Genomic DNA, 25,730 nt, shown 5'->3' on the forward strand with positions numbered 1-25,730 from the left:
CCCCCCTTGTGCAGCTTTCAGTATCTGGTGTGCCCCCCCCCGGTGCAGAATAACTGCAACTAAATGTTTCTGGTATTTGTTGATCAGTCCTGCACATCAGCTTGGAGGAATTTTAGCCCATTCCTCTGTACAGAACAGAACAGCTTCAACTCTGGGATGTTGGTGGGTTTCCTCACATGAACTGCTCGCTTCAGGTCCTTCCACAACATTTCGATTGGATTAAGGTCAGGACTTTGACTTGGCCCTTCCAAAACATTAACTTTATTCTTCTTTAACCATTCTCTTGCTGCATGACCCACGTTCTCTTGAGATTCAGTTCACAGACAGATGTCCTGACATTTTCCTTAAGAATTCGCTGGTATAATTCAGAATCCATCGTTTCATTAATGGTGGCAAGCCGTCCTGGCCCAGATGCAGCAAAACAGGCCCAAACCATGATACTACCACCACCATGTTTCACAGATGGGATAAGGTTCTTATGCTGCAATGCAGTGTCTTCCCTTCTCAAAACATAACGCTTCTCATTTAAACCAAAAAGTTATTATTTGGTCTCATCCGTCCACAAAACATTTTTCCAACTGCCTTCTGGGGCTTGTCCAAGTGATCTTTAGCAAACTGCAGACAGGTAGCAATGTTCTTTTTGGAGAGCAGTGGCTTTCTCCTTGCAGCCCTGCCATGCACACCATTGTTGTTCGGTGTTCTCCTGATGGTGGACTCATGAACATTAACATCAGCCAATCTGAGAGAGGCCTTTAGTTGCTTAGAAGTTACCCTGGGTTCCTTTATGACCTGGCCGACTATTGCATGCCTTGCTCTTGGAGTGATCTTCGATGGCCGACAACTCTTTGGGAGGGTAACAATGGTCTTGAATTTCCTCCATTTGTACGCCAGTCTGTCTGACTGTGGATTGGTGGATAGTGACGTATAAGGATGTTGCATCACAGCCACTGTGCTGATAATAGGCGACGAGGTGATGATGACGATATCCACAGTAGGCTAGAAAACCTCATACCGTAAGTCCCCGGAACCAAAGTTCTACCACGGCTCGACCACTTCAAACGGCTCGGATTCACATGAAATTGAAAATCACCTCGTATGGCGTCCTGCAGCTCTGCCTCCATCAGTGCTGGGAGTCACTTTGTAGAGGAACAAAGCTAACAGATTAGCATTAAACTGACAAACAGGTGTGTACGTGTGTGTGCACTGCATGTTTGTGTGTGTGTGTGTGTGTGTGTGTGTGTGTGTGTGTGTGTGTGTATGAAACAGAGAGCGAGACAGAGACAGAGAAAGAGAAAGCCTGTGTGCATGTGTAGGTCTTGGGTCTTCTAAGCCTTTGGAGGCAAGGAGACAGACAGGCTGGCAAGCAGCTGTGGTTGTAACTCATACACACAAACACACAAACAAACACATTAACACACACTCACACACACACACACACACACACAAGCATGCGCACGCGCACACACACACACAAGCTGTTGTTGCTTAACGACTGGGCTGCTCTACAGCACATCTGCACTCTGCATTATCATTAGCTCTTTCCCGCATCCCCAGGATCGCTGACAAAGTGAACAATACCAACAATCACCCCCATCAGCAGCGGCCATATGGGCGCCATCCATAGCCGTAGCCCCCCGCCCCCTCCTCCTCACTGGCTGGCTGGCTGGCTGGCTGGGGGTGGGGGGTTGGAGGTGCCACGGCAGCAATTGTACCAGCATCTGTTTGGCACTCCTTGCTCAACCCCCCCCCCCCCCACCATCTTTCAAGATGAAGCTGACGGACAAAGTTTTGTGCTCATGCTCCCCATCGCCGCCGACATCGCCATCATTAACGGGCTTTTCCTTCATCATTTTTTTAAAAAAAAAGGAAAACCATCCCAACACCCCCCCCCCCTCCCCGCCCGCCAACACCCATCTCATTTGTTCGACCGGCCACCTTTACTGTTCTCCCTTGCCTTCCTTTTGGTTTATTTGCCTCTCTATTTCTATACTCACCCCCTCCCCCCAACCCACCTCATACACCCCCATCCCAGTACCCCGAGTCCCCCGGACAGTGAAATGCATTGCCAGGTACACTCCTGTGGTCTGCGTCTTGTAATTGCCACCACCTAATACTTCCTCCTAATGGGCTGGGAGGAGGAAGAGGGGGAGGAGGAGGAGGATGGGGGGGGGGCCCAGATGGCACAGCAAGGTGTGCTCCACCGCTCCTCTGCTATATCCCAAAAATCTCTCTCTTCTGCTGGCCTTCTTTCCCTTGTTCTCTCTCTCTCGCGCTCTCGCTTTCTCCCTCCTGGACTTTGAACCCAGCTGGTGGAGGTGTTTTTTCTGGGATCAGCGGCAGAATCCTTCACGCTGTTCTAATTATCTTTCATTTCCAAACCCCAACTGTATTGCATTCTTTCATAGCCACATCTCTCTCTCTCTCTCTCTCTCTCTCTCTCTCTCTCTCTCTCTCTCTCTCTCTCTCTCGCTCCCTCTCGCTCTCTCATCAATGCAAATTCCTCAGTTCTTCCTGAGAGATCTTTTTGAGGAGCGTCTGCGTCGTGTGTCACCTTGAGACTTTTGTGTGCAGACACACAAGTTGTGCAAATCCCCACAATCTGCCGTTTGTGTTTCGGTTGTCGTACACGCTGTGAAAGCGTTGACTTCAGGTATGCCGCCTTGGAAATCCCTTGCTGTTGTTGCACCTTTGCAGCACCGCTGCCCCCCTTCAAGAGGAAGGTATTTTTCATCCCCCACATAAATTGTAAATGATAGCAGAATGGGGCCACTTAACGGTTAATGTAATCCATTTAGGAGCTCGGTCGTCCGCGTTTCTACGTTCGACTTTGGGGATAAAATAGATGGTTCTACATTTACATTTACTCATTTAGCAGGTGCTTTCATCCAAAGCGAGTCAGCAATTAGCAGATAGACTTGTGTGTCAGCCTGCAAGCATTACAGACCGCTGGAGGGCCCCACGGGTAGATCCCCGACACTGACACAAGTGGAAGAGGATTTATCGTGGACGTCAGCCTCGCATCAGCACCACCGTTGTGCCTACTGGCGGTCTGCACTGTATGGCCTGGGGTAGGGCTGGAAAAGGAAAGCCTGTAGGCCTCTCTTTTTTGGGGGGGGGTCCCCCTCCCTTTCTCCCCAATTGCATCCAGTCAATTACCCCACTCTTCCAAGCCGTCCCGGTCGCTGCTCCACCCCCTCTGTCGATCCGGGGAGGGCTGCAGACCACCACATGCCTCCACCGACACGTGGAGTCACCAGCCGCTTCTTCTCCCCTGACAGTGAGGAGTTTCGCCAGAGGGACGTGGTGCGTGGGAGGATCACGCTATTCCCCCCCGGCCCCCCCCTCCCTCCCTGAACAGGCGCCTCCTCTGGTCGGGCCTCCTCTCCTCTGGGAAGCCGGGTGTGGGTATGTATCCTGGTCGCTGCACTGGCACCTCCTCTGGTCGGTCGGAGGCGCCAGTGCAGCGACCAGGAGACATACCCACACCCGGCTTCCCACCCGCAGACATGTCGGGACGCCCGACCAAGCCGGAGGTAACGCGGGGATTCGAACTGGCGATCCCCACGTTGGTAGGCGACGGAATAGACCGCTACGCTACCCAGATGCCCCCTTTAGGCTTCTCTTGAATAAAGTAAGCAAGTCCGCAGCCCCGACGGAGAACTGGATTTCAATCCACCATTATGGGATCAGATGAGAGAAAGGTCTGGACCTGGAGCTCGACCCGTCTCACAATAAGCATAGTCAGAAGACAACCAGAGGGAGAACGAAGACGGCAAACAGGATGTCAGGTTAGCACGGGATCTCAGGTACATCACTGCACAGAAGGCCGGCAGCAGGGTTTTGAACTGTGTGCAGGCAGCAGCCGGAGTCGATGTAAGGACACCCAGAGAAGCGAGGTGAGTGAACATCTGAGCAGGTTAAAAACAATCAGGCGCTCAGTGTTGTTGGCCCCTTCGCAGCGATTGGATGGGTCAGGCTGGGAAACCAGCGGGGAAATACATCGCAAGTGATTTATCTGAGAGATGGCACAGGACCCGGACCAGAGGCTGCAAAGCTTGCTCTGACGAGTCGGGTCAGATCTGTCTTGACCTCCCTTTTACCCACCCAGGCAACACATCCACCCGTCCATTATCCACACATCCACCCGTCCTTTATCCAAACCTCTTGTCCTGCTCTCAGGGTCGCAGGGATGATGGCGCCTACCCCGGCAGTCACTGGGTGGCAGGCGGGGGGGAGACACCCCGGACAGGCCGCCAGGCCATCGCAGGGCCTGCGGCAACAGAAAACAGGTGACCATGAGATAACATGACGGTGGTCTGGAAAGAAAAGGAGCGACGCAGACTTTCATCCGATGGGTTTAACGCAGCGGTCGGGAACCTATGGCTCGCGAGCCATATATGGCTCTTCCGGTGACGGCATATGGCTCCCAGACAATTTTGAGTTGAAAATTATTGTTTTTTCAAAAAAATCAGTTTGGAACTGATTTTAAAATACTTGTGATATTTCTTAATAATACTGTGTCATTTTAAAGTAAACAGAAATTAGTTTTGAAGATAAATTTCACGGGTCAAGGGTCACCCGTGGGTCGGGTCGGGAACCAATGGCTCGCGAGCATGTCCGGGTCATTGTAAAGGTGAAGAAATCAATTTTATCAGATAGCCAACTAGTTTATCCGCTTCAACCCTTGTAACGGAAAAGATGGCGAAAAGAAAAAAAGACGATGATTACCGTGCATTCCAGGCTGCGTGGACAGAGGAATTTGCATTTGTGGAGAGAGCAGGATCTGCGGTATGTCTAATATGCAATGATAAAATTGCATCGATGAAACGGTCAAATATAAAGCGGCACTTCGATACGCACCATGCTTCATTTGCATCGAAATCTCCAGCGGGGGACAGACAGCAGGAAAAGGGCACGCGAGGAGCTACAGCGGAGAGTGCAGACGAGTCAGCAGCAACCACGTGTGTGGACCAAGCAAGGTGACGGGAATTCCGCTAGCTTTGCGGGGGCTTTGGCAATAGTAAGGAATGGAAAGTCATTCACAGATGGCGAGTATGCCAAAACATTCATGCTTGATGTGGCCAATGAACTGTTTGATGACTTCCCAAATAAAGACAAGATAATCAAACGAATAAAAGACATGCCCCTGTCAGCAAGAACTGTGCACGATCGTAGCATCATGATGGCAAATCAAGTCGAGGAAACCCAAATTAAGGACATAAACGCCGGGACATACTTTTCTCTCGCGTTAGATGAGTCAACAGACGTTAGCCATCTATCTCAGTGCAGTATCATTGCCAGGTATGCTGCAGGTGACACACTGCGTGAGGAAAGCTTGGCTGTTTTGCCAATGAAAGGGACAACAAGAGGAGAGGATTTATTCATGTCTTTCATGGAGTTTGCTAAAGAAAAAAAACTACCGATGGATAAACTTATTTCTGTCTGTACTGATGGTGCACCCTGTATGTTGGGGAAGAACAAAGGATTTGTAGCGCTTCTCCGTGAACATGAAAAGAGAGCCATCCTAAGTTTTCATGGCATCCTGCACCAGGAGGCGCTTTGCGCTCAGACGTGTGGCCAGGAGCTTGGCGAGGTGATGTCTCTGGTCATTCGAGTGGTCAACTTTATTGTTGCCCGAGCTTTAAATGATCGCCAGTTTAAAGCTCTGTTAGAAGAAGTTGGGAATCATTATCCCGGTCTGCTTTTACACAGCAACGTGCGTTGGTTGTCAAGGGGGAAGGTGCTCAGCCGTTTTGCAGCTTGCCTGAGTGAAATCCGGACTTTTCTTGAAATGAAAGGCGTCAAGCATCCTGAGCTAGACAACACTGACTGGCTCCTGCAGTTTCACTATCTCGTGGACATAACTGGCCATCTGAACCAGCTCAATGTGAAAATGCAAGGTATTGGAAATACAATCTCATCCCTTCAACAAGCAGTGTTTGCATTTGAAAGCAAGCTGGAAGTCTTTCTCAGGGACATTGAAACAGGTCGTCTTCTGCACTTTGAAAGACTGCAACAATTTAGAGATGCATGCTTAGCAAGTGACTCCACTCAACATCTGGATCTCCAGCAGCTAGCTGGCTTTACGTCCAATCTCCTGCAGTCATTCAAAGCACGTTTTGGAGAATTTCGTGCGCGCACTGGTCTTTTCAAGTTCATCACTCATCCACATGAGTGTGCAGTGGACAAAATCGACCTGACATGCATCCCCGGGGTCTCTATCGGAGACTTTGAGCTGGAAGTTGCTGACCTGAAGGCATCAGACATGTGGATGAGTAAGTTCAAGTCACTTAATGGAGAGTTGGAAAGTCTTGCGCGACAGCGAGCAGAGCTGGCGAGGGAACACAAGTGGACAGAAATTAAAAATCTTCAACCTGAAGACCAGCTGATTCTTAAAACTTGGAACGAGCTTCCTGTGACATACCACACAATGCAGCGTGTGAGTATTGCCGTATTGACCATGTTTGGCTCTACATATGCATGTGAACAGTCTTTCTCGCATATGAGGAACATTAAGACCAACCTACGCTCACGTTTAACTGATGGAAACCTCAACGCCTGCATGAAGCTCAACCTCACCACGTATGAACCAGACTACAAGGCCATCAGCAAAACCATGCAGCACCAGAAGTCGCATTAAAAGTAAGACATATTTAATTTATTATACGTTAAAAATACTATATGGCTCTCAATGAAATATATTTAGAAATATTTGGCTTTTATGGCTCTCCCAGTCAAAAAGGTTCCCGACCCCTGGTTTAACGGGACGATGCCCGTCTTTCAGGAGATGCGGTGTGCTTTTTTTGGGGGGGGGGACCGGCGCCGAGACCTGAGATCGTCTCAGGCCGCGCTCCCTGATGTTCATTAACTCGTGGTTTCCTGTCCAGTTGTTGGCTCCTCCCTCTTCCGGCGGCGGGGGGAAGACATAGGAGGGGACACTCTGCGGCAGGACAGTGTTCGCTGCCCCCGCTGTCAGCTGTCTCTCTGCCTGCTGGGACTTTTATACAACGTGATGCAACCAGACACAGACAGCCTTCAACCTCTGCCCAAACAGGTGTGTGTGTGTGTGTGTGTGTGTGTGTGTGTGTGTGTGTGTGTGTGTGTGTGTGTGTGTGTGCATAAATATACGTGTGAAATTTATGTATCGCCTGATATGTGTGACATGTATTTCGGGCACACATGTGTATGTATTTGTGTGTGTGTGTGTGTGTGTGTGTGTGTGTGTGTGTGTGTGTGTGTGTGGTTCCTCAGACCCCCCCCCCCCTCCCCAAACAGAGCAAGCGCCTCCTGGGCAAATATTTAAAGTCAAAACAGGCTGGGCCCATAAAAAGCTGGGTGGTGGTGGTAGTGTGGCTACATCTGTCAGGGGGGATGGGGGGGGGGACGAGATGTGAGGAGAGGGGGGGGGGAGGAATGAAATGGGGGTAGGTGGTGGTGGGGGGGCAGCAGCTGCTGAAACGAGTCTGGACACTGCTGACGCTAACACCTGTCTATACTGGAGACACACGGCAAGCAAATGTCCAGCCGTAGCCCCATAGTCTCTCTCCCTCACACACACACACACACACACACACACACACACACAAAACACACACACACACAACACAAAAGCACATATGTAGTGTAGAAGCACTAAACAAACTCAACACACGCTCACAGCCAGAATTTACACACCTAAAACACACAATGGATCTACCTCACTGTATATCAACGGTTACATGTGCAGTCTGTCTGTCTGTGTCTATCTGAAATGGGCTATCTGACACACACACACACACACACACACACACACACACACACACACACACACACACACACTCTCTCTCTCTCTCTCTCTCTCTCTCTCTCTCTCTCTCTCTCTCTCTCTCTCTCTCTCTCTCTCTCTCTCTCTCTCTCTCTCTCGTGCACACATCCAGATTACAAACACAAAGAAACAGACCCACAACTCATACCTAGCCCGGCCCAGAGTAGCCCACCACACCCAGCTCCTCTGGCTGACCCCCATCTGCTCCCTCCCTGGGGAGCAGTGTGTACGTGTGTGTGTGTGTGTGTGTCTGTCTGTGTCTGTCTGTGTCTGTGTCCATGTGTGTGTGTGTGTGTGTGTGTGTGTGTGTGTGTGTCTCTCCCTCTCTGAAGGGTGGGAGGTCAGGGGAGGGGGCAGGCAGGCGTTGGCTCAGGCTGCCCCCTTGATCAACAGCTGCTGGGCTTCTCATGCTGCGGCTGCGGCAGCTTGGTTGGGGAGAGAGCCGAGGCTTCAGGGGCCAGCGGGGTTGGAGATGGGCTCCGGGCATGAATAAAGGCCAGAGGGGAGGGGGTCTCGGAAGGGAGAAAAGAAGCTGCAGGGATCACGGATATTGGCCGGGGTCAGGTTTTGGACAGACAGGGGCTTTAGTGAGGGTGACTCCCAGAGGCGGGCATTGGGGCACGGGATACAAAGGTGTTATGTACCCTCTGGAAGAAATGATTAAAAAAAATGGACGCACAGTGAAAAACATTACATTATGAATATGGTATAGCTGCTACTGCTCTATGCTGTTAACCATCAGATGTTGGGTATGAAGATTTAAACAAAGCCAGGGGGACCACACATGAAGACAGGTCCCTAGCAAGGCGACACAACTTATCACGTGACCGGCTGCGGATAACCGCCTGACTAGTGAGGCTGGCAAGCCTGCACCACCAAGGAGGCCGATGCCAATACCGTACCTGCTTTGCTCCAAAAATGTGTCCTTTCGGCGGTAAATACTAGACGAATCGCATCTTCGCAGTCGGTAGACGGACACGTTTGGGTTGATGAAGAGGTGGAAGCTGGTTGGGGATAGGGTTTTTCAGGATAGGAGCCAAATTCGGAAGAGACCTGAGGGAAGTTTCTGGAGTCTGGGCATGGATATAGTATAGTGGCTCGGTTTAAGAATCTGGATAAAAGTTCGAATCGATGTCTGGTGGAACGTGAATGTGGTTTGGGCCCGAGCGCCATGTTTCCTCGTGAGAGGGAATGGCTCAGATCCGGGGCTTAGTCACAAACAGATGACTCGTTACCTCGGGCCTGCTATGATGACCCGTTTATATTATCAGAGAGGTTTGTCCTGGCAGCAGGTTCGTCACCGGCGGCATAACGTCCACTTAACTATGCGTTGCAGGAACTTTTCCACGAATTGTCATCGCTCTCACGCAGCATCCTTTGCAGGGCCGGATTAAACGCATAGACGACACCAGGCAGAGCATTTTTCTTGGGCCCCCCCACCCCCAAACAAGCACATTTTGATACTTTGTAAACAAAAAATATTACTTTTAACTGCCACATGGTTATTATGGTGAATTAGTTAGGTATATACTTTTGTTTATTATTATCTCTTTATAGTTTAAAATATTTGATGTTAAATATTTTTAATTTAGACCAAAAGTTGATGTTTTTATCTGTCTGTCTGCCCCCCCCCCCCCCCCATGGCAATTAGACCCTAGGAAGCTGCCTAGTTTGTCTATGCCTAGATCCGGCCCTGATCCTTTGCCGGTCCCGAGATTCTTGGGCACAAGCGGTGGTGATGACGGGTTGGGGGGCTGTGGGCTGGTCTGGGGTTGTGCTGAGGGTGGTGACCGGGGAGGGGTTGGGATACGATGTGGTGGGGGGGGGGTTTAAAGAGGGAGACAGCTGTTAACCGCCTCGGCAGTCACACAACAACAGCAGCAGCAGTCACACATCTGCTGCGCTCGGGCTGTGTTACTTGCCAAATGGCTGCAGCCTGGGCTGGCCGCGGGCAGGGAGGGTCGAGGGGAGGGTGGGGTCGGGGGGAGGCGAAACCAACTTTACAGTCTCTTACATTCACGTGAACCCCTCGCATTTGCGCCCAACAGGCAGGTTGTAGTAGTGACGGGGGTCAACTACAGTTCGGTGCTGCTGGACCGGCTGAGAGTGAATCACTGCCTGGCTTGAGAGCACGTCGGCGATGCCCCCAGGGGTTGTAAATGCCTCACACGCCCCTCTTACAAGCATAAGCGAACCGGCAGTCTTACTACCGGCTGCCAGAGGTGGGACCAAGGCGTTGTTTTCCATGTCACAAGTAAGTCTGAAGTCTTGGCACTCAAGTCCCAAGTCAAGACGGACAAGTCCCAAGTCCTAAACAAGTCGTTATGCGCTCTTCATCAAACTGGATGCCACTGCAAAATTTTAACAGCATAATAGTCAACATATTAAATTTACACATATCGTGAATGTCTTGAGATTTGTATTTATTACGGATTGAATCAAAGTGGATCATGATAATGGAAATGAAGTGTCGATCGACGGCACTTTTTTTTAAGGATCTTACCCCTTTTATTACCCCACTCTTCCGAGCCATCCCGGTCGCTGCTCCACCCCCTCTGCTGATCCGGGGAGGGCTGCAGACTACCACATGCCTCCTCCGATACATGTGGAGTCGCCAGCCGCTTCTTTTTACCCAACAGTGAGGAGTTTCGCCAGGGGGACGTAGCGCGTGGGAGGATCCCGCTATTCCCCTCCAGTTCCCCCTCCCCCCTGAACAGGCGCCCTCACCAACCAGAGGAGGTACCAGTGCAGCAACCAGGACACATACCCACATCCGGTTTCCCACCCACAGACACGGCCAGTTGTATCGCCACCCGGACGCCTGCCATTTGAAAATGTTAACAGCACAATAGCCAACATATTAAATGTACACATATCATGAATGCTTCTTGAGATTTGTATTTATCAAAGTGGATCTGTGATCATGGAAATGAACAAAGGAACAAGTCTTTAAGGTCAAAAGGCTCAAGTCCGTTTGAAGTCATGAGTCAAAGTCGAGTTGCAAGTCTTTTTCATCCTATCAAGTCAAGTCTAAAGTCATCAGTTTTGTGACTTGAGTCTGACTCGAGTCCAAGTCATGTGACGCGAGTCCGCAACTCTATTAGTGGCACCCCTTGGCTCTGATAGATAACACAGAGGCCAGATGAAACATGCATAGACGGCTGGAGATCCGAGTTTTGCCATGAACACAGATAAAGCATTCGGATGTCCTCGCCTTGGCTACAAACACATTTGGCCGTGCGAACGCCATTATTTATTTCACAGCTGGTTTTCTGGGCTTGTGTGTGTGCAGCAGCTCAGATGTTGTGCACTGGAGCTAAACGATCCCAGCTCCGTTTTAAGGTAAACATATTTGCCTTGACGCTGCCATCTTGCTTTGAGGTGGAACGTTCCTCTTAAAACTCAAGAATGCAGGAAAATGTGACGGTCTCGACGCTTAAAACAAAACCCCTTTGACCTATATGCCACTGATGACTTTTGCACACACCACAAGCCAGACCAAAATAAAGTGAGACAGAAATGCAGACCGACAAGCCAGACCAAGAGACACAGATACATAGATACAGATAGATACAGATAGATAGATACAGATATATAGATACAGATAGATACAGATAGATAGATACAGATATATAGATACAGATAGATACAGATAGATAGATATAGATAGATACAGATATATACAGATATATAGATACAGATAGATACAGATAGATACAGATAGATACAGATAGATAGATACAGATATATAGATACAGATAGATACAGATAGATAGATATAGAAAGATACAGATAGATAGATACAGATATATAGATACAGATAGATACAGATAGATAGATAGATACAGATATATAGATATAGATAGATACAGATAGATATATAGATACAGATATATAGATATAGATAGATACAGATAGCTAGATAGATACAGATATATAGATATAGCTAGATACAGATAGATAGATACAGATAGATACAGATAGATAGATACAGATAGATAGATACAGATAGATACAGATAGATAGATAGATAGATAGATAGATAGATAGATAGATAGATAGATAGATAGATAGATAGATAGATAGATAGATAGATAGATACAGATATATAGATATAGATAGATACAGATAGATACAGATAGATACAGATAGATAGATACAGATAGATAGATACAGATAGATACAGATAGATACAGATAGATAGATACAGATAGATACAGATAGATACAGATAGCTAGATACAGATAGATAGATACAGATAGATAGATACAAATATATAGATATAATAGCCACCTGTCTTTACTGAGAAAGTGATGTCACCTCAACCATCTAACTCCCTCTGAGGAGAAAACAAACCATCACCTTATGGAACATGCAGGACCGTAATAAAGTCCACATTAACAACATAACAGCTAGCCAGGCTAACTTTTCTTTTAGTCGTCACTGGCACAGCATTTATCAGTAATACGAATCCTTGATTATGATATACCTTTACCACAGTTGTCAGTTACCGAACTCGATTCCCAGTGCCGGAGTCGAAGCGGTGTGCGCCGAGGTGAGCGATGAACGCGCGGTGCATTGCATGCCCACTCACAAGGTTTTGATTGCGCAACACATTTCCCTTTCATAAAGAGGCCTTTTGTGTTTATATCGAAGGTCAAAGGCCCACAAAACAAGCATGCTGGGTACAATAAAACACCGCAGGAGAGGGAGGGAGACGGCGAGAGCGAGAGAGGGGAGGACGGGCTTGTGCGCACATCTGCGCATGTGCATGTGTATGTACATTCAAAAGAATGTGTGTGTCCTTATACTGTGGGCCGCTAAAAGGGATGAAGCTCATTTGGTTGTCCATTTACTCAGCTTGCCCCTCCAGCACAATGCAGCGGCTGCTGTGGGACAAAGAGGCCTTACTGTGGGATTCAAATGTTGGTGTGTGGGTGTGTTGGGAGGGAGGCAGTGGGTAAGGAGTATATGTGTGTGTGTGTGTGTGTGTGTGTGTGTGTGTGTGTATAGACCAGGGGAGGTGGCAGGGGAAGGAGGGGAATTAGGTTTTTTTGGAGGGTTGAGAAGTTGATTTGGGGGAGTTTATGTGAGTTCCAAATACTAAAGGGGGAGATGGATTATGGTGAGAGAGAGAGAGCGAGAGAGAGAGAGGTCTGCTGGTCATTCCAGCCCCAATTAGTTAACTCCTGGTCTGGCAGAAGCAGGGCCACGGCGCCCACCAGCCTGCTGCGATGCGGTCCTACCTCTCATCAGCATAGTCACACAAAACCGAGGAAGTCCGGGCCCCATGCCAGCTGCCACTGTGTGGTGTGTGCGTATGTGTGTGTTTGCAATTTAAGGTGATACTTTATTCAAAAAGGTGACCTCATTACACCAGGCTCTTAAAAGCCCAGTTTTACAATGACAGTATCCTCAGTATCACCTACGCCCCCCCCCACACCCTTCCCCAATACCGGAATAAGTAGAGATGTCGTTGTATCATATTGTCCTCTTCTGAGCACCTGACGCATCTAAAATAGTCACCCGTGTGTGTGTTAAGTTTGTCTTTAGATGTTGTATGCACATTCAGATATAGTCAAATAGGAGAGGAAGCTGGGTAAAGCCAGGGAAATGAGCTCCAGGTGAGGCTGTGGTCAGGCCCTGCATGTGGTCACAGAGAACATTATGAGAGAGAGCGAGAGAGAGAGAAAGTCTGATGGGCTTTGGAGCGGATGGACAACTATAATAAATACCAGTTCATTAACCCCTGCTGACAGATCCTCATGAATACAAACACAACTAAGCCAGATATGTATATATATTCTGGTCTGTTAAAGAGTGTTTTTTGGTTTTCCAGAGGGCACTTTCTCCAAACACCCATGTATGAGGATTCATGGTCGGTCAAACCAACCCAACCAGGAACGACGCACCATTTATACTCATTTACAGTTAAATGTCTCCCTCTACTGTTCATATAGAGAACTGCATATTTCAACTAGGAGAATAAGTCTCCCAATAATGACCAATATTTGTACCAAGCTTGCTGAACACTCATCAGTAATGTTACTGCACAATTCAATATTTGAAATGTAAAAAGAAACATAGTTGGGTGGTAAAAATTTCCACTGGTACAGGAAAATCCAGCTGCTGAATAACTCACGGTCATGGTGGTACAAGGAAAGATGACATGCCGCCATCGCATAACATCCATTTATAAACTGCTATAAGACAAAGAGGATCATTTGGCTAAATGTAGAAGAAAGAAAATCTCAAATAAGGGCAACACCATCAAACTTCCCATTGTTTATTTTGACTGGTTGCAATCTTGTTCCAGCGTGGATATTGCTCAGATTGATATTAAAATTACTCACTCATAATTACAAAGAGCAAGAACAGTACTGTAACGAGCAATTTTGAATTATCATGGACACACACACACACACACACGCGTCTCAATATCTAAGCATACATAACACCACTAGTGACTAAGTCTACAATTAGAGCAAAATGGTACCGATTCGAGTCTACACACATGTACAGGCCTGAAATAGCAGCACCCACTGTTCGTCTGTGTATCGGAGTACCACAACATCCAGAGGAGGAGGAGCACTGACACATTTGTGCAAATAAGCATTCACTACCACGATCAGCAATAACACAATTAATGAGATTGTGATGATTGTGAGCGCTCCATCCTTAAAGACTGCGTTACCCAGTCGCCTCCGAGCCAGTTGGTTCTTCCACAAACTGCTCCACCTCCCGCCTCCTTACCGATAAGGCCGCGCACCGTCTGCCCGGTGATCCGAGATACAAGTAGTCCGGTCCGATAATGCACTCCGTTTGTCTGGATGATACACACACAACCCACCTCGTAACTCTCATACGGCCTCTTATTCCGGCAGAGCCCGTAAAGTGCCCCCCCCCCAAATAAGGGCTCCTTTATTTTAGGGGAGCATTTCAAACTCAACCAGAGCACCCCTTTGTTTCATGGCGATAAAATGAACCAGTTTACTTGCACAAACATGGCAACTACTCGGGTTTTATGTCAAGAACTGACAGGCTGGCGGTTTTGATTACCGTTCTGCAGGTAGTCCGAACCTTCTCAGATGCAGCACCAGTTAAAATAAATGCAGCCTATCCGGAAGACGGGGGAGCATGTAATTTAACTCAAGGAGACCACACAGAGGTCATGCAGCTGAGAAGACGCAGCGAGGAAACGCTGCTCTTTGGCACCAACGCACATAATGTCGAACAGACTCAAACCTGGTTTGCAGGCCACATGTTACTAATCTGACCAAGTGAACTAATAAAGCTATTTATACCTCCGCTTCCTTCCAGGCATCACTACACTACACTACACGTGTGCAGCCGAAACACAGCTCTCCTGGCTGGAGAGGCTTTGTACTCTTCCAGTCGCACATTAACAACAGTTGTTGCAATAGCATTAAAAACACACACACACACACACACACACACACACACACACACACACACACACACACACACACACATTTAAAGGTTCTTTGCACACAACTGTACCGTACCCCATTTTGGTTGGAGTTGACTGGTAAAGGGATCGGACACACACACAGGAAACACACTTTTAATGTGTCGGTATCATGACTGATAGAAACACATCCTTCACAGAGAGTAAAACAACCCAGAGTTTAGTCAGCTGAAGTGTGCATATATGCAAGTGTGTGTGTGTGTGTGTAAAGGTCATTTATAACACATAAAGGTCATCTGAACACATTCATTAGTCTTAACTAACTGCAAAGGCAACATCTGCCCTGAAGACACAGAGAGCAGGAGGAGGGAGGAGCTCACAGAGGAGGAGGAAAAAACAGTGAGGAGACAAGACTGCAGGAGGGAAAGGAAAGGAGAAAAAAGAAGGATGCTAACACATTTCTGGTTGCCTTGACGTTTCTTTTTTGGGGGGGAGGGGGGTTCCCCCCTTTTTCTCCCCGATTGTATCCAGCCAATTAACCCCACTCTTCCGAGCCCGTCCCGGTCGCTGCCCCCCCCCTCCCCTCCGCCGATCCGGGGAGGGCTGCAGACTACCACATGCCTCCTCCGATACATGTGGAGGAGTCACCAGCCGCTGCTTCTCACCTGACAGTGAGGAGGATCACACTACCCCCCCCCCCGAACAGGAGCCCCGACCCACCAGAGGAGGAGCTAGTGCAGCGACCAGGACACATACTCACATCCGGCTTCCCAACCGCAGACATGGCCAATTGTGTCTGTAGGGACGCCCGACCAAGCCGGAGGTAACGCGGGGATTTGAACCGGTGATCCCCGTGTTGGTAGGCAACGGAATGGACCGCCACGCCACCCGGTCGCCCTGCCTTGATGTTTGTGAATCCAGTCTCTCGTCAGGAGGGAGCGGCCTTATGAGGGTGTGTGGGCTGAGCGTAGAGCTTAATGCTGCGTAATGTTAAAGGTGAAAGGGTTTAATGAGAGCGACCCGCCTGCCATCGCACCATGTGCTCCTGATCCTACAGAATCGATTCTGCAACTGGCAGACGTCACAAGGGGTTTCGGGTGACAATCTGCTATCACAAGAAAAGGAAAGCATCATGGGAAGGTAACACTTTTAAAATCCCTTTTAATTCATATCTAGCGCCTTTTTTGTTTTTTGTTTTTTAATTGGCCACACAACACCTTAAACTCCATGTATAAGGTATGCGTCAGCTACCAAACAAATATCATAAATTAGATACCATTTGATATCTCTTATCTTGAGCAGAGAGAGGTTCAATACATTGTTAGACATCCACCTTATGGGCAAAAAAAAAAAAATCAAAAGCAACGTTTACCATTACAAACAAATGCATTAGCAGTTATGGGCTGTTTAGGATTCGGTTAACCTTGAAACAAAATTTTGACGAATTTCAGGCACAACTTCCTTCTGAAATGGATATACTTCTGCAAAAACATTGAACTTTCTGTCACTCCAGCGTGGCTCAAGAATTCCCAATATTCAACATCAGTTTGAATGAGAACAGATTCAGACCACAACAAAGCACTCCTGCGTCCACGGTACGAGACAAATCTTTAAATAATCATCATGAGGTATGTATAAGTATCACGAAATACATGAATTGCACTACCAGTTCTGTCCACCAGGCACTGTAACAGGGGGCTTGAGATTGACTCGTACCTGTAATATTAACCAGGAACAGACATGAAAACTAGATCGTCCTCAAGAGCAAAATAGTGCTGCAGTTGTCACTGCGAGTTGGAGGACTGCTTTCTTCGACAAGGACTAAGTCTCTGAGTGGAGATTTCTAGAAGACCGGCTGCTGGGTCCGGGATTTCACACGTAGGAGATGGGCTTCCTCAGTCGCTGCTCACCGTGTCAAATACACTCACATAACCTATCAGCACTGTCAATTTACATCCACCCGTTATCAGAACTGCTTATCCTTACTCAGGGTGGCGGGGATGCTGGAGCCTATCCCAGCAGTCACTGGGCGGCAGGTGGGGAGACACCCTGGACGGGCCGCCAGTCCATCACAGGGACAATTTAGTACGGCCGATTCACCTGACCTACATGTCTTTGGACTGCGGGAGGAAACCGGAGCGCCCGGAGGACACCCACGCAGACACGGGGAGAACATGCAAACTCCACACAGAGGACGACCCGGGACGACCCCACCCAAGGCTGGACTACCCCGGGGCTCGAACCCGGGACCTTCTTGCTGTGAGGCGACCGCGCTAAGCACCATGCCGCCTGCCTGTCAATTACAGCAAAGCACACGTTAAACTTTGAACTTAAGCAAACACGGTGAGGAATGGCAATATAAAACAGCCCCTAGAAGACCAACTCCACCGGGTGGTGTTGCACCGGCGAGTCTGCCTCTGCGGACAGAGAGGAGGAATGGCGGGTATGCATTCAGGAAAGCGTGCGCCATCGACGTGGTTTGTCACAAAGATGGCAACCTCCCCTTTCTCAAAGATCTACAGTATGTTGTGGCACTGACTGTTATGTGACTGAGGAATATCAAAAAAATTATAGTAATACAATAATACAATCAGCCGCCTTATCGTAACAAAGACCGACTCCAGTCACTCCTTCATGGCGGAGGGCCGTCACAGCTCTCGTACCATCCTGCTTACTTTCTACCAGCTCATCCAGTGTTATTTCTTGTGTAAAACTGTTGAAAAGTTATTTCTGTAGCTCTGTGTGTTGGAAGAACATAGAGGTCTATGGAAGAAAGGGGACAAGGTCCGACATGGAAGTGGGCTACACGGCTCGATGGCATGCGGCCTTGAGAACGGCCCACGTGTACTGCGACGGTGACTCGACTGCCTGAACTGAAAACACCCGAGTCCTACCAAAGCGATGGCCTCAAAACGGGACATCGAAGCCTTTTTTTGCCCCTCTTATAATGAAGCCAAGACCTTCTACTACCCTGAGGTGTAAAAACCAGGTCCAGAAAGTAAATGTCCAAACTGTGTATTTGCTCCAACCACGTTACTAAACCAGCTGATTTCATTAGCTAGTTTTCCCTACCTCCTTGAGGAGTGGTGTTGACTAGAATCTGCTGGTGTAGCGCATTAAGTGGAGCAAATACATGGTTTGAAAACCCCCATCTCTGTTCCACTGATGGTGGAAACCTAGTGCAAATGTTTTCTTCTTTTTTGGGAGATTTTTTACCCCCCATTTTTGTCCCCAAATGTACCTGGTCAATCACCCACGCAGAGCGGTCTCGGAGGTCCCGATTGCTGCTCCACCCCCGCTGTCGATCCGGGGAGGGCCGCAGACTACCACATGCCTCCACCGATACATGTGGAGTTGCCAGCCGCTGGTTTCACCTGACAGTGAGGAGTTTCGCCAGGGGGGCGTAGCATGTGGGAGGATCACGCTATTCCCCCAAGTCCCCCCCCCCGAACAGGTGCCCTGACTGACCAGAGGAGGCGCTAGAGCAGCGATCAGGACAGATACCCACATCCGGCTTCCCACCCGCAGACACGGCCAATTGTGTCTGTAGGGACGGAGGTAACACGGAGACCCCCCATGTTGGTAGGCAACGGAACAGACCGCTACGCTACCCGGACGTCCCCGCAAATGTTTTCTTCTACGGGGGTTTTTCGTTCAGCGAAAAGTGTGCGACGGGAGGTTTCCGCTCGACAACATACATCCAAACCTATGTAGGCTCTCGAGGCAGTTACCACAAGTGATCACTTCATCAGACCATTTGTATTGGTTAATGAGAAACGCAGCTATGATTTATCCGAACACCTGGCGAGACACCGACCTGAACATTAGCGGGTACATTTCAGCCCAACATCGCCTCTGCCAGTCATTTATCACAACATAAAAAAGGCAAGTCTCTCAGTTCAAACCCTGTGGCAGATTTGCTCACGTTAAAAAGCATTTCTTAAATGGGGGGAAAGTGCTGCTAGCTCGAGGGAATTCTAACAACTCACCTCCGAGCAAAAGTACATCCACTTTTAATGCACAACATGACAAACCCAAACTGACAAATTACAAAAAAAAAAAAAAAAAAAATGTCAAGGGATCTTGGTAACTTTTACATAAGGACAAAAACTTGTTTCAAAGCATCTAAAATTCCAAGATCAACAATTAAAAGTGAATTACAATAAACTGGCACAATGTGTTTGGTTTTTCAACACATCAGTTATGCTCGCGAGTGGCGGTTCAACAAAGCCGGGGTTCCCAGGACAGCTCTTCTGGGACAGTAATCCTGCACACGCGCCCACATGACGTGATGTGTGCGTGTGTGTTGTGTGTGTATGTGTGTGTCTTCCTTCAATTGAGTCCTTGCTCAGATAACACGGCGCTCGCTGTTGTTGAGGACTTCCTGCAGAGCGCATCTGCATTCAACAGTTATGATTCGCACACGACGGAAACAAAGGTGAAAGGCGACAGGCCGGGGGTATGCACGCGACAGTCTGTGGTGCTGTTAGTTTGTGATTCGTGACTGCTTGCAGTCCATTTGGGATGGCGTTGAGAGGCCACTTGTAACTGTTTCTCGGTCTGAAGGAGTCCGACGGGGCAGGGTTCAATATGCAGGGGCATGGTGGTCCGAGAGGGCGATATATTAATGGAAGATGAAACGTAGAGAGCTGAGAAACGAAGGTACTGGTTGTGGAGAGTGTGTAAATAGGATACAGTTGATTTGTTGCTGTGTGTCCTCTGTGCTCCCTCCTCCATCTAAAACAGCTGGATCATGGATTCCCGAGACTTCCCAACTCCGATCCATTTGACTGCGGGAACAGACGACAGGCAGACAGGGAGAGGATCATTACACATCAGTACCCATAACAAGTGGAAGGTTTTTTTGGGGGGATTTTTCCCCCTTTTTTTCTCCCCAATTGTACCTGGTCAATCACCCCGCTCTCCGAGCCGTCCCAATCTCTGCTCCACCCCCTCTGCCGATCTGAGGAGGGCTGCAGACTACCACATGCCTCCTCCGATACATGTGGAGTTGCCAGCCGCTTCTTTTCACCTGACAGTGAGGAGTTTTGCCAGGGGGACGTAGCATGTGGGAGGATCACGCTATTCCCCCCAGTTCCCCCTCCCCTGAACAGGCGCCCTGACCAACCAGAGGAGGTGCTAGTGCAGCGACCAGGACACATACCCACAGCCCGCTTCCCACCCACAGACACGGCCAATTATGTCTGTAGGGATGCCCGACCAAGCCAGAAGAAACACAGGGATTCAAACGGGCGATCCCCGTGTTGGTAGGCAACGGAAAAGACCGCCACGCGACACAAACACCCAATTCATTCCCATTTTAATATAGTCCCCTACAGGCTTCAATACACTCTCGTGGCAGGTTTTTTTTTCTTCTCCGCTTTTTGTGACCAGGATAGTTCTGCTTCATCCTATCATCGAAGTTGTAAACACTGACCCCTACTTTGACATGAGGGGGGAGGTGGGGCCCCTCGGGTCCAATGCAAAGGTTGCTTACTGGCTCATCCAGCTCTGGGGCCAGGCTATACGGGACTTGCTGCTCTTACAATAAGTTCACAGATGGTTGGTACATATTGTGTCCACTGTAAGAAGCAGTTCCAAATCAAACTGGATTCTGCTCCTATTCAAACCAGATTCTGAATAAACATAAAATAAATTAAAACAAGCGTGACCGTCCTGTGAGCTTTCCGTTTTTAAAAAAGGAGATATGGTTGTTGAAGGCTTACGCAAATATCTCATTGGACCGAGTTGAAGGCCAGTGAGAAGATGGTGTTTTAATGAGGTTTGATTTTTTTTTTAAAAAGTGAACCGGTTCTTTAACAGTGACGTGACTGTTGCAGCTAAAGAGCGCTTGTTTAAAGTGCACATGGGAGATTACATTTTGAATGGGAGATGTCATTTTTCCTTTTTTCACACAACCCATCTTTCCAGCACAGACACAAATGTTAGCCTCTTCAAGAAGATGCTTGAAGCAGAAGTGGCCATTCTGTTGAAAACGATATCGGCTCACTTCTTACTCAATTTCCTCCAATGGGGGGGGGGGGGATTACTTCTCTTCATTCTTTTTGCTCTCCTTTTTCAGCATTTTCTTTCTCTAGCACTTTTTGCATGGCTGTTCTATGGGTACATGAATACAGAAAGGGCTTTGAGGTAAGGATCTGTGAACTCCAGATTTAAGGTTAGCTGTAATTCTGGGGACATAAGAATTAGAGGTTTTTCTATTGTTTAAGTAAATACAAGCCTGAGATCTTCAGGGTTCTCCTCTCTGTTCCTCAGTCACCGTTCTGTATTAAAGGTAACCAGGTCTTCGCTATTACAGTCCCCATTCTATGGTACACCATGCCTGAGCAACTAAGGCTAACTTTACACTTTTAATTTTTAATTTTAATTTTTTAGAAAAGCATTCTAATAAAGTTTCTTTCATTCTGTTTAATGTTTCTCTGGTCTGTCTGTGCAGAAGAGTTAAACCGGTAAACTCTCTATCTTCTATTACACTTTTTACATTTTATTTATTCATTTATTTTTTCGATTTTTCACACTTTTTTCCCCTCCCCAATTGTACCCGGCCAATTACCCCACTCTTCCGAGCCATCCTGGCCACTGCTCCACCCCCTCTGCCAATGCGGGGAGGGCTGCAGACTACCACATGCCTCCTCCGATACATGTGGCGTCGCCAGCTGCTTCTTTTCACCTGACAGTGAGGAGTTTCGCCAGGGGGATGTAGCACGTGGGAGGATCACGCTATTCCCCCCAGTTCCCCCTCCCCACCGAACAGGTGTCCCGACCAATCAGATGAGGAGCTAGTGCAGTGACCAGGACACATACCCACATCTGGCTTCCCACCCACAGACACAGACAATTGTGTGTGCAGGGATGCCCGACCAAGCCGGACGTAACACGGGGATTTGAACCGGGATCCCCGTGTTGGTACACAACGGAATAGACCGCTACACTACCCAGACACCCCCCATGCTTATTAATTTTAATTGTATTTTTCTATACCTTTGAATTGTCTGCTTCATTGTCCTGGCCTGCTTTTGTGTGTTCTTGCGATGCACTTTATAAACTGTTTTAGAATAGTACTATATAAATCATTATCATGCTCATTATGCCGTCATGTCTTAGCTCTAAATGGTAATGTCAAAAGTGTGTTGGGAGGAGATGCAGTGTTGACAATACCTGGAACTCCCACGTGCTCCTCAATGTAACGGACATATTTTTGGGCATTTTCGGGCAGCTCCGCAAAGCTTCTGGCAGCTGAGGTATCGCTGTTCCAGCCAGGCAGTGTCTCATACTGGACCTCGATGCGCTGCAACACCTCCTGGTTGGCTAGTACATAAAGTTACATAAAGCAGATCGAGGCAATGTCACACAAGTGACTGGGAATGGGTCTGGTAAAGCCAACCTTATAGCCACAGCACAGTAAAGCCTGCAATGAAGCAATCCCTAGAGCTGTAAAATATTCAGGAAGCACCTTGTCTGCTGTGTGGCCTCTCTCTATATACTTTATACACCATATTATTCCTAAAGTTATAGACCCAATTCACTAAGCAGTTTGTACTACACTACAACTGAAGTATTGAGCTTGCAGCCAAGTCAGCAACACCTATTTTCCATGTTTCTAGTTGCCTCCCCACAAAATTAGGGAGAAGGATATAGAAAAATACAGCAGGTGTTCTATCCTCACAATATTATTGTTCTTTCACTACGAAAAGGAATTTAAATTTCAAGGGCAAATTTAATGTACCCAGTGGCCATGTACCAACACAAGGCCTTCAGTTGATAAGATCTAATCACACAAACGGCGACTCACTAACTCACCTGGAAAGTGAGGTATTGTTTGGTTATCCACTTTGTATGCCACGCCTACTTTGATCTCTGAGAACACATCGAGGATGTCCAGTTTGGTAAGTGCTAGGCTGAGGAACAGGTGGTGCGAGATGGTTAAAATGCACACAAGAACATGAATAAAGAGGGTCTGATCAAATGCAAACATGCACAGTGTACACGTTACTCACGCGGTGAAGCCATTAATCATGTGGGCGTATTTGATGAGCACCAGATCCAGCCAACCACATCGCCTCTTTCTCCCTGTGGTTACGCCTACTTCCTTCCCCCTGGTTTGTAGCAGCTCTCCGATCTCCTAAAGAAAGAAACAAGGGAAGACAGTCTGCATGTCTGAATCCTTTGTAGTAGTAGTGGTGGCGCTATAATCAAGTAAGCTGTTTGAGAATTTGTTCAACTTTATCAGCGCCCAAACTTTTATGAGGAGGTTATCCATCATTCTGTGCAGTGATGGTAATTAACTCATAGAAGACAATTTTATAATGCTAGATACAGGAACCCATATTTGGATTTAAGCTTCAGTCTGATCTGAAAGACGACATGATCTGACAGTTACCATTTTGCTTCATATGCTATAGAAAGTCTGTATCCCACATCCACCTTTGTGGCCATGTCTCTTCTTCACTCTTTTCTATATGTCTCGTTTTTTTCTTCCTTTTTTTATATTGCCAAGCTTTGAACATATTGGTTTGCAAACAATCAGGAGAACTTGCTGATCAAGTCATTATATAACTGTTTTTGCATATGCAGTGAACCAGTTTGTTAGTGAACGAGAGCAGACTGATCAACATACACTAGTCCAAAGCCGGTCACTGGTGGCAGTGGAATAAAACCTCCTGTAGGTGGTGCTCTTTGAAAACATAACTTCGTAGACGGTTCTGGGTAATCTATAGATGTATCACAAGCAGTGCTGCATGACACATCAATGTGGAAAATATCAGGAGTTAGCTGAATAAGGAACAGAAAACTAATGCGCTTTCCAAAGTTCTCGGCATCCAAATTATTCATTGTTGTTACTGGAGCTACTGGTTGTGTCCACTGAGGTTATAATAATAAAGATGCCTGTCTTCTGGAGCATGAAGAAAGGTTTCCATTCAAATTATTCTACGTCCTGTGTTTGTGTGTTTTATCCTTTTTGCTTGAGGGACAAGATTTTAATTTGATTGTGTGTGTGTGTGTGTGTGTTTGTGTGTGTCCATACGTTGTTCTGTTCTGAAGGGAAGGCCCCAATGCCCACCCGGGTGGTATAGGCCTTGACAACGCCGTACACCTCTCCGACATTCTGGGGAGGCATGCCCAGCCCTGTGCAGACTCCACCCACAGTACAGTTGGATGATGTCACGAATGGGTACGTACCTGCAAACATGCACGGCAGTTCATGGCTGTCACACCAATTCATACTGACCAAGTTCATCTGGGTTGATGTCTCTTGGAAGTCAATAGGGAAAGGCAGCGTTACAAAATCACGTTCTATTGTCGAATGTGTGCTTGTTTTCTGGCTGATGGGCTTGGGGAGGTGAGGGGTGGTCATTTTCAAATGAGGTCCCATGCCAACAGTCAATGGTGACAGTTTTCCAAAATCTTGGGACAGTTCAGCATCTGTCCAAGATTTTTTTTTTTTGTGGCTGGCTAGTCAAGTCTTGGCCCATCTCCAATGAATGTCAAGCACATCTCTGACCCATCCCTCTGTCCACCAGACTTAAGTCAATGCCCTACTTATTAAACATTGTGCAGAACGTTTTGTGCAGCCCTGTTTGTTGATGATGAGCTCAATCAACCTCATGAAGGCTCTCAAATTCCTTCCTGTTGCTTGGGTAGCTTGGGGCAGATCATTGTCAACACCTCAAAAAGCTGTCTGACAAGTATGCCCCCTGCACACTTGTCTTTCTCAGGCAGTTTAAAATGCTTAGTGTTATTAAGAGTAATTTGGATCAGGGTGCCTAGGGTGACAGCCACTTAAACAGTTGTGCAGTACAGTGAAAGGAGTTTCTGCTGAACATGTTTAAAAACTGGTTTCAATAGGAATCTTGTTACTTGATGTAGCATGGAGACAAGAGTCAACATAGCTGGTCAATATTGAAGTTAAGATCCCTTCGATAAACCTGCAACATATAATCCTAAGAAGTATTGTCAATCAGCCCTGGTACGATCCCTGCAACAGCCATATTGTCCATCTTCATCTATCTTTGGTCTACTAGTTTATTCAAACGCCCACGACCAATGCACTGAACCCCAACCTACTTGGTGCTTGGCCATGCTTCTTTAAGTTACAGTACTGAAGATCATCGTCTGTGTTTAACCAACTGACACCTATGGTATCGCATAGTGAATGCATTGGTGTTGAAGCAATCAAATTCTAAGCGAGGAATTCAACATGTAACGGAGTCGCCAGCGCTATTCCAGCACCCTCCCTACTGACAACCAAGCAACTGAAGTTGTAGTGGTTGCGGTCTTTTATGACCTTGTTCTGCCATTTCTGCTTGTTAGCAATGACTTCCCTTCCTCTTCAAACCCACATACTTCTTCTGCATTCAGCTGCTATGCTAAAGATGCAGAACACTATGCGCCGAATCGTTTTGTCGGGGTGCCTATTAAAATGAGAAACTACACGCAAACTATTCGTGATTTGGATATTTGATGATTAACTACCGT

The 25,730-nt window shown here is 47.6% G+C and overlaps 1 protein-coding gene across 2 annotated transcripts in view; it reads right to left on the bottom strand.

Moving 5' to 3' along the window:
* Positions 1-14,025: 14,025 nt before the first annotated feature.
* The window catches only part of adss2 (adenylosuccinate synthase 2), a 44,134-nt gene continuing 32,429 nt past the window's right edge, over positions 14,026-25,730 (bottom strand). The window contains exons 9-13 of one of the 2 annotated variants that reach the window (XM_056292360.1): positions 24,280-24,434; positions 23,252-23,376; positions 23,055-23,152; positions 22,413-22,562; positions 14,026-20,023 (exon numbers count right to left, since the gene is read on the bottom strand). In XM_056292360.1, coding sequence (XP_056148335.1) covers positions 19,971-20,023; positions 22,413-22,562; positions 23,055-23,152; positions 23,252-23,376; positions 24,280-24,434 — 581 coding nt within the window. In that variant the 3' untranslated portion in view covers positions 14,026-19,970. Of the gene's footprint in view, positions 20,024-22,412; positions 22,563-23,054; positions 23,153-23,251; positions 23,377-24,279; positions 24,435-25,730 lie in introns of those variants that run through there. The other variant, XM_056292361.1, reaches the window with a different exon arrangement.

The sequence above is a fragment of the Lampris incognitus genome, chromosome 13 (assembly GCF_029633865.1).
Source record: "Lampris incognitus isolate fLamInc1 chromosome 13, fLamInc1.hap2, whole genome shotgun sequence".
Lineage (NCBI taxonomy): Eukaryota > Metazoa > Chordata > Actinopteri > Lampriformes > Lampridae > Lampris > Lampris incognitus.